At 41.6% G+C, this 10,125-nt stretch overlaps 1 protein-coding gene across 2 annotated transcripts; it reads left to right on the top strand.

Moving 5' to 3' along the window:
• Positions 1-1,325: 1,325 nt before the first annotated feature.
• On the top strand, positions 1,326-10,125 carry CG6330 (uncharacterized protein). Of its 2 annotated transcripts, NM_143258.3 has the most exons (6): positions 1,326-1,609; positions 3,228-3,297; positions 7,919-8,042; positions 8,398-8,745; positions 8,808-9,179; positions 9,249-10,125. In NM_143258.3, the coding sequence occupies exons 2-6, from the start codon at positions 3,242-3,244 to the stop codon at positions 9,390-9,392; spliced, it is 1,044 nt and encodes a 347-aa protein (NP_651515.1). In that variant the 5' UTR covers positions 1,326-1,609; positions 3,228-3,241; the 3' UTR covers positions 9,393-10,125. The 2 variants fall into 2 exon arrangements, with proteins under 2 accessions (NP_651515.1, NP_733175.1); NM_170296.3 differs by lacking the exons at positions 1,326-1,609; positions 3,228-3,297 and adding an exon at positions 6,563-6,813 and having other exon boundaries at positions 9,249-9,694.

Raw genomic sequence — 10,125 nt, 5'->3', positions numbered from 1 at the left:
TTAGCTCCTTCGAAGCGGAGCCGTCGCTCGATTGTCGAAAATCCATGAAGGCGAACCGTTTAGTCACCGTTTTACTGGCACCAATCGCTCTTCCTCTTCTTCGCTGGAGGTGGGTCCATTCCGCCCACCGTAGCTCGTAATTCGAATTTACTGCCCATGTCGGTGTCGTGTCATGTTGGACTTATTATCTCCGTCTGAGCCGCAGTCAACCATGGCGATGTTTTGGGGCACGAATGTGTGGTATATACATAGGACTGTATGCGATAGAGAACAGGCGAAATTTATTTGAATGTCAATGTCAAGTTAAAGTCAAGCCGCCTATTGATTACATTTAATTAAAACCACCGGACTGATGTGATCTCATCTGAAGGGAAAATTTACAGAATTCATTGGCTTGTTTACAGTATTTTCATCCAATTGGACTCATACATTCCTTGGCATTGAAAAGATATTGCTTCTGAAAATCTAAACAAAAAGTTTTTCTAGTAAACACCCATAAAACATTAACCCTTGGGAATGTGAAAAATAAGCATCTAATTGTTTCGGCTAAAAAGAAAAGTATGCACAATATTTTATATTGATTTGAAAAACATTACCATGTTTATTTTGACACATCTAAATGAATTTATGCACCCTTCAACTCGGGAAAATCATTCTAATGTATTCAGCAGCATTTCCATTAAGAAAATCCTTTACATTTCTGCTCAATAAATTCCTCAATCCGCTCGAATGGGAAACGCTTTACGACCCCCATAAAATGGAATAAAATGAATAAACAAATACCGACTTGGTGTGTGTGGTGTGTTTGCCTAACATGGCAGTTATGATGTGGCGCACATGGCGTATGCGCAACGTCCACCCCCACATCACTCAGGTTGCGTATACGACAAGTGGAGAGTTCCTCAGTTTTCAACACCTTTAAGGTTCTTAAGTTCACATTAAAAAATAATTTAATTCAGCTTTACTGGTCAGCTCATGTCCTGTAAGCCAAGTAATTAGGAGACGAAGGGGCAGCGCGTGTAAAATGGTCTGCGCAGCAGCTGTTGCACCGAAAACCATTACCCCGCCCAAATACACCCTCCCATCTATTCGTTCGAGTGAGTTTTCCAAGAAATTGTAAACAGTTTATATTGGCCTTGCTTGCTTAGCTGTGGGGCCGTTTAATTAAATAACCCCTGGACACTGGCAAAACATGGTCGAGTTCAAATCCGAGTGAGTCTGCAATTCGCCGCTTCCTCCTTCAGAGCGTCGAGTGAAAAGCGAGAGAGTGAGCGATTTTTGGGCCGAGTAAAGTCGAGCCATTTCGCTGTGTGGGACTCCCCTTCAGTCAGTTGGTTTCCAAACCTCGCGCAGCTCTGTTCGTCGCTCTTCTGTCCGTTTTGCCATTGCGATTTAGTATCGGAAAAGAGAGTGTGTAGAAGAGGAAGAAAGCGTTCCTGTTTGCTTCACGTGCCTACAGATAAACAAAGCAATTCAGCAATCGAAATACCAACGAGAATATCGTGACAAGGCAACGCGATATAATAATAGTGCTGCGATTTTCTTTATTTGGTGCATATCAGGCAAATTACAGCCAAGAGGCAACAACACAACACCTAGAACTCTTTACGTAAGTCAGTGGAGCGGGAAAAACGACAGCAACAATAAATATGCCAAGTACGGTGTGTGAGACGAGAAACTTTCTCTGTTAATGGTGTCTGTGGAGAAAATCAATAGCTCGATTCTTGGTCTTATCCTGTGTCGCAGGATACACACAAGCCAGCTGATGCGATTGCTGCACTGTCTTCGAAACATCTGCTAGCCAACGAGGGTTCTTGATATAATTGAAAAAAGTTCTCGGGAGAATAGGGAACACAGTAATTGTATCAACCCTTCTCCTTTTACTACCCCCTATTTTCATTATGTACCTCCTATTCTGTCTGCATCAGCAGGCTATCTGCATTCATTGGCTTGTTGTTCATTAGAATGGTTCAGCAAACGCTTTCAAGGCTATTTCCACTTTAATAGGTCAACAAGCTGTGCAGACACTAAAATGGATTATCTTCGTTGTCAATGCAGGGGTTGATTCATGATATGGAGACGCAAACTTTAAATTAGCTTAGAAAGATACTTTTAACATCCAATTAGTCTATTATTATTTACTACTAAGAGTACTTGGCATAATTGAACTTATTGTTTCCTAGGTTTTAATATCTTTCAAGGTTCATAATCGTTTAACTTCCACCCCCGAAAATTACTAAGCTCCAGAAAATTCATTTGCAATATCCAGCCAATAATTGTTTTTCCAAGACGCTTTCAATAAATCTCTTAATATAATCCCCTCCTATGCCTTTGAGTCCCGAAAAGTATGCAACAGTTCCATTTGCTTTCCTTTCTCCAAATTTCAAATTCAAGGCAGTGCCAGAAGCCGAGTAAACACTGCTGGAAAACAAGTATAAACAAAGTGGACAAATTGAGGACTCCGCATTTGCCCTACCCTTCGGCGCTTTTGAGTGGCTGGCTGCCTGGTCAAGCTAATTGTGGCTGGCCTTGAACTTTCGCCCAGCGAAGAACAACAACAACTACACCCAACACAGAAAGATACTTCGCTGCAAAGTATGGCGCAACTTTTAGGCGTAGGCATTTCATGTTGGCTCAACGTGCCCCATCTTGGGGCCAAACTAATGCGAAAAGTGCCAGGGGATAAGCCCCCGCAGAATGAAACATTTGGCCGGTCCGGTTGGGTTTGCAAACATTTCAAGGACTCCGAGGACTCCCCCAAACAATCCCCCGAGTTCCAGCACACACGAACCCTCGCATTTATGTTGGCACGTGACGTTTCCCTGACGTTTTTTAATTAAAAGCTGTCAAAATGCTTTGTGCGCAATTTGAACTTTTCCGCTGTACACACACAAAACAGGACTCAGTTTATCTATAAAAATAAAATATACATCTTAACTTAATCAATTTGTTGAATTAGTATACATTTAAATGTGGCTTTCATTTTTAATTACACTTTTTTAATGAATTTTAATAGATTTCTTTCTGTGTAGTCCCTTTTCCCCTGCTATTGCCCCTTTTTGCAGCCTACGGCAAAGCTTGTTTAGGCCTCCGAATGTGGCTCGCATTTAAATGGACTTAGCACGGCCTTTGCCAAAGATGCTGCCACTTTTCACATTGAAATTACGCGCTATTAAAATTCCATTTACGTTTCAATCTCTTAACCGCACCTCGCTTTTTGTTTGCAGGCTCCCACCGCAAGATGTCGCTGCTGCTCACCGGAAACAGTGCCTCCCTTTCCGAGGAGGAGCTCGACGAGTAAGTACAAGTACCGTCACACCACGCAACTAACTTTCTGGCTGAAATTAACAGCATGGCCCCAACTTGGGCTGACTTAATTCCAAGTTTTTGTTTTACTCGCCTGCAAGTTTTGGGGGGGAAGAGCACCAACAATGCTGGGGCTATAAATAAAAACTTTTGCAACTAAACTTCTCAGCTGACTAACAATATGCCAACAATCGTTGGGAGTTAGAAAAGTTGGTAATGCGGGTGTTACAGCAATTTGCTGCAAGGTGGATTGCCAATTTGTTTACAGCTTGCCACAGGAAAATCATTGTTACATATCAAGAATCTATGAGAATCTATCTACAAGAGTATCTACATATGAGTAAAAAGGGTTCCGCCTAAAAGTATAATGTAGATTATTTCCCAAATTTAATATATAAGAATTTAATTCACGTCACTGTGATTGGACTAAAAACGAATAAAAATAACGTATAAATGGAATATTTAACTTCCATAAATGCGTTTAATCTGTAATCTGATTTGCCTTCCTTAATAAATTAGTAATTCATCCTTTTCCCAATGACACAAATCGTTATTAATTGGTTTAGACATAATCGCGTAATAGGGACTACCCGCAAATTGCCTTTAATTACTTTCTCATTCAGCTATCGGAATTATTATGTCAGCCACAACTGAGACCTATAAATAGGATAGATCAGACACAGTATCTTGCACATTCCCTGCTGGCAAAGTGCGAATATAAATGGGTAACAAGCCAACGGGGCGTTCTATTATCTCTACAGGCATTCAGTGACCTTGGACCTCTGAGTGGGTGGTGTTGCTCCATTCTGGCATTGCTCATACGCACAGTAGTCGCAAGTTCAAAGCCGGCAAAACAATAAAGAGCCAATTATCGATTCGGGCGGGCCCATGGCATATGCCAGCCAGTTGAGGGGCCATATTGCCAATACGCCCACACCCAAAAAGGAGTGGGTGCGATCCTTGGTTCGCGGCCAGTGGTGCGTGAGTAATGCAATTTGGGATGACGACACGACTTGGCCCACTCAACTGGCCCTGACTTTTGCTTTCTTCGCCCGATTTCTCATTTCTTTTCGGGTGCTGAGTAATCCCTCTTCATAAGCTATCTGCATTGTCCACAGCTTCATTTGCATTTCTCGTCTCATTGTTGGACTTGGGATGACCTTCCGCCTGACTTTCACCTCCAGTGGCCCTCTTATCGGAGACCTGCAGAACAGCCTAATAGCTTTTTCCGGGTAAATGCAATTCCATTTCGCCCCTTTTGTTGGAGAGTGAAGGAAAGGTATGGTTGAAATGGTTTTCACAGTCTTAAAGGATATCCATTTAAAGCTTTCTGATTAATGGTTTGCCGTGTGACGTGACTAATGCATTATTCTCTCTTAGCTGGAAAAAGCTTTTCCTCGTTTCGAAGAAGTTGCCAAACATTAAAATCGATTCTGGATTTATGATTCTTACGTTAGTTGGGATAGTGAAAATATCCAGAAATTGTTCTAGCTTGCCATATCCTAAGACGTACTGGGTTACCCATAAATAGATCAAGTGCTTGAGCTCACAATGAAAAGACTAGATCCATGGCAGTGACATTTGTTGCTGCCAGTGACAGTCAAGCTTACCCATGGTAACCAACCAAGTGGAATGACCCAAAGAAACGACTTGAAATGGCCACGATTGCGTACTCATCTCAAATTACAAAGGGTACCTCAAGAAGCACTTTAGCGATGATATGACGAAAACAAACTCGAATATCGTTATTGAACCACTTTTCATGATTTGTGTTGGTTAATGAGTTTTCTTTATTTCACTGCCCATTCAAACGAATATCACAGCAAGTCTCGCATAGTTTTGGCTTATATAAACAACGATTTTTATTTGGCTTTGCAGCTGGCAAAGTCCATCAATGGTAGTTACGGGGAATCGGCCAAGTTAATTACGAGTATGGCCATTAAGTGAATTCCACCGCTGCCGCACTCTGCTCACCGCCAAAATGCGACCTCAAAAACCAAATTGTGAGCCGCGTCACGTACATAGAAGCCAACCTCTCTTTCTATTGCAATCGCGCTGTCTCTCTCTGTCTCTGTTATTACTTGCCTCCCTGTCTCTGTCTGGTTCTCTTTCCCTCTTGTGAATTGCTATGCCAACATAGCCGAGCCCCCTTTTCGACTGCTTTTGACTGAGCTTTGTTTTTGCCTTTTGCTCTTTTCTTTTTTTTAATACCTGGTACTTGCGCGTTTGTCGGGTATATTGCACTATTGTAGCACCACAAGACGTTGTACTATATATGCGTATATATAATAATAATATATGCATATATAATATATAAATAAATTTAGATGTCAACAGTTTAAAAATCGTTTTTGTAATGTATGTAAAAGGTACAAGTTATCTTATAGCCTTACCCGTTTTTATTTATTTTTCTTTCTGTTTGTTTAAGTTCCCTCTTTTCTTTGCTGATTGTTTCGCTTTCTGCTTGCCAGTGTGAGTGCAGGAGTAACTGTGTGTGGGCAATGAGCTCCTCTTTCGTTTGTCTTTCGCTGTCGTCTGTTTATGTATATTTAATGGCCTGACTTCGAAATTAAAGCCACCGACATCGGATGACGCACTGGTGACTGGGCCTACAATAGTGGTAGTTGCGCTGCTCACATTCTTGTCCATGGCGAAATATTTCTTTTTGTAGAGTTACTTTGAGTTACGATCACAGGGTGCCTAGTTTCATGCGAATAGTTGCCAATTGTGGGCAACATTAAAAATAAATTAACCGAATTGGTCTTATTTGCATCTAATTTGCAAATATCAGAGTTGAAGAATGTGTAGCGAAATAGGTATCTCAAAAACCCGTTTAAAATATACAAAACCAAAAATTCCAAGCCAATTTGCATGAATTTAAAGTTGAAATGTTATACTAATGATTCGGCTAATTGGACCTGATCGAACACCCTGTTCATACAGCGAATAAAGCAGCGAAATTGCAATAATTGGATTACGCAAATCCGTTATGCTCGGCTGCAATTTCGCCTCAAGGCTCGTGGCCAATTGCACTTGATTAGTGATGCATAAGTCGCTCTGAACTGATAACAATCTGTATCTATGTATGTATGTATGCCATTCTATAGAGGTTTCTATTACACGACCATACAGTGTGCAATATATTTTCATTTCCACTATCAAATTGCGCAGCATAACTTCCGATTCGCCGAGAAGATTGTCTTATCTACACAGCTCAGCAGAAGCGGCCTATATAAAGGCCGGCGAAACGCAAGAAATTTTTTCAGTCTCGCTCGAAGCGTTGACGTGTCTACACGAGTAACTAGTTTTGTTTTGGCTCGCTGGCTGCTCCTTCGTCTGGTAGTTGGTAGTTCGTTTGTGAGTTAAAGGACATTCGAGAGGTGACATCATGCCGCCCACCATAACCGATAATCAGACGCACGACTTTAAGGCCCACTACGATTGCGCCCACAGGTCCTCGCTGCAGGACGACGAGACGGACGATGCGTACGTGAAAAGGATAACGCGGTAAGGATGCTGAAACCGGTTTTTGGTCCTGCAGCTGCTTCTTAAGTCAGCCGGGGGTTGTTTCATTTGGCGCGAGAAAGTTGCTCTGGAAATTTCTCTGTTTGCTAGCAACAAATAACAGCCGTTTTCTATTGAAAAATGAAAACAAATGCAAATCAAAATCCATCTGCAATGCAGTCTATAGTTTGCCTGATGTCAAATCGCTGTGTTGGCACAAAACCAGCTCTTCATCTGAGCAAAGAACGCCAATGGAAAACAGAACGCTTGGCCAGTTGGCACAATATTTGCACAGACCGGTGGGTGTGACGCCTACTCGATTACCCTGTATTCATTTCAAAGATCACTTTTCATCCTATCCGATTTCCGAGCTCATCAAATCATAATTTATGCTTCAATCGGATGTTTGCCGGAGTGCTTACGAAATATATTCACTTCGCGCTTATCAATCAAGGTCAAGACTACACGGGGTTTTCATTTGATTATGCTAGAGTCATAGACATTTTGCTTTTTGTTTTGCTCACACTTCTAACATGTTTTTTTTCCGACTCCCCGTTTGACGCACTTGATAATGATATTGGTTGGGTATTGGTGCTCTCTAGACCCCCTACATCGCAAGGGGGGTCTCTATAAATAAAGTCACTAATACACGAATCAATTCTGATCCAAATATTGATTAGAAATACGAAATTTGAATCTGTCATTTTGTGGCCATTAAATACTCGAATAGTGCTTACTCACGATTGTGTGACAAAATTGTGTGTATAAGTAATGTATATTTCATAAAAATTAGCTCATAACAATGTGTTTTTGCTAAGCATTACCTAAAAAATAAATAATTATTCCAGCGATGACGAATTTCTTCCTGCCCATCCCAACTGATTACACTTTTGGGGGGCTTGTTCGGCCACCGATTTTCTAGGAAACACTTAGATAAACTTATCTTTTATCAGAAAACGAGCATTTTTAAGTGTGATTTACTTCTGACAGCTGAAAGTAATTAACTCATTCATTTCTTGGCCTGAAGTGGGCGTTTATTTATGGCCCCCGCTGGCGGCGAATAGAATTTAATCCTCATTAATTCGTTTTGCATTCGCTTTAATTGCAGGTACTCCGATGGAACCGTCAAATTGCGCAACTCGAACATTGAGCTCATGGACCAGGATATCCTCTATCACCTGGCCTTGGGCAGCGAGAGCCACGACCTGCAGGAGATGTTTGGCGACGTTAAGGTGAGTGGTCTCTTGAATTATTCATAGTCTGAGGCGGTTAAAGACTAGACCCAGACCTAGACCTTGATTGTTATCAAATCAAGTGGGGCACAAGCGAAACGAGTTCATTAGCTGTTGCCAATTAAGCTAATTATATGCTTAGTCAGATTCATAAACTTAATAAATATATCAATGTGCTAATCTAGTACTGGTTCGATTTGCGATTTACAATTAAGGGTATGTTTTATATAAATAATTATATAGTCATAGATTGCAATACCAGCGGTATTAGTAATTTACAAATCTGAAACACAATGCCGGTTATTCCCCTTCTAAAAGCTCACTCAATTAATCCGTGTCTGTCTTTGACTTTCAGTTCGTTTGCATGGGCGGCACACCAAAGCGCATGGAGAATTTTGCCCATTTCATAATGAACGAGATTGGCTACAAGTTGCCAGCGGGCACCCAGCTGCAGGACATCAGCGCCTATTCGTATCGCTACTCCATGTACAAAGTGGGACCGGTGCTGTGCGTCAGCCATGGCATGGGTACGCCCTCGGTCAGCATCCTGATGCATGAGATGATCAAGCTGATGTACCACGCCAAGTGCAAGGATCCCGTCTTCATCAGGATAGGAACGTGCGGAGGAATTGGCGTCGACGGCGGCACCGTCATCATCACCGAAGATGCCCTCGATGGGCAGCTGAGGAACTCCCATGAGTTTGTAAGTCGTGGCTGAAATATCACCTCAAATGCGATAGATGACCCTAAACACTTGATTTGCAGACCATTCTCGGCAAGACCATCCATCGTCCTGCCAAGCTGGACAAAAAGCTGGCCCGTGAGCTAAAGTCCCTGGCCAGTCCCGATGATCCGTACGATACCATTATTGGCAAGACGCTGTGCACCAACGATTTCTACGAGGGCCAGGGTCGTTTGGACGGCGCATTCTGTGATTTCAGCGAGAACGAGAAGATGGCCTATCTGGAGAAGCTGCGCGAGAACGGCGTGGTCAACATCGAGATGGAGAGCACCATCTTTGCGGCCCTGACCCACCATGCCGGCATCAAGGCAGCGGTGGTGTGTGTCGCCCTGCTGAACCGCCTCAATGGGGATCAGGTCAACGCGCCCAAGGAGGTCATGAACGAGTGGCAAGCGGTGGGTGATCCCGACTAACTCCCCCTCTCAATGGAATGTAATTGAACATATGATTTTTCACCCAAACAGCGTCCGCAGATCCTCGTGTCGCGCTATATTCGCAAGGTCCTTACGCACAATGGACAGCTGAAGGCGCTATTCGGACACCAGGGATCCATCAAGTCACCCCGGCGCTTCAAGCTCGTCCAGCAGGAGTCTCAGGCCCACGAGTAAATGGGATCATGTGACCAGTTCCATCTCATTTCACCTTCTTACATTATATGTGCGCATCTCTCCAGTATACAATGATGTTTCAACATTCCCTAGTTTAGCTCTGATTAAGTTCCTAGCTTTATTTCTGTGTATATCGCCCACAACCTCATCGGATAATTTAAAACCGATCATATTGTACGTGCATATGTTCATATGTTACCACAATTTAATATATATATGTATATCAATAATATATAAAAATAGTATCACTGAGTGTGACGTTCAAAGGTTATCAGAAATAAACGCTTTTGAGATCACAAAACAAATAACGAATAATATAGAAGAATTATGAAATTGTTAATTGTTATGTTGCATATTTTAAATGGGGCTAATCTATTAAGCAAAGATTCAACAATACCAAACAAAACTAAATGCTACATTTCCATTTTATAAATTATTATATTATAATGTATTGAAATTCCTAAAGATTTGTTAAATGTACGTGTTGATTAGTGTTGCTACCGTACACTCGACTCTAAACCAAATCCAACAGCACTTAATCTTTCTCTGTCTAGTTATATCCAAATTAAATGAAAACAATACGATGAAGAACAAAATGCTGAAAATAACATCAATACAATTACGGATAGCACACGATAAAACCAAATATACAAGTTATATTGTAAAAAAACGAAATTTATGACAAATATTTCAACGGTATATTAAAAGAAATTGTAATTAAATTATACAAACC

The sequence above is a fragment of the Drosophila melanogaster genome, chromosome 3R (assembly GCF_000001215.4).
Source record: "Drosophila melanogaster chromosome 3R".
Lineage (NCBI taxonomy): Eukaryota > Metazoa > Arthropoda > Insecta > Diptera > Drosophilidae > Drosophila > Drosophila melanogaster.
This window is presented reverse-complemented; position numbering and strand designations above follow the sequence as displayed.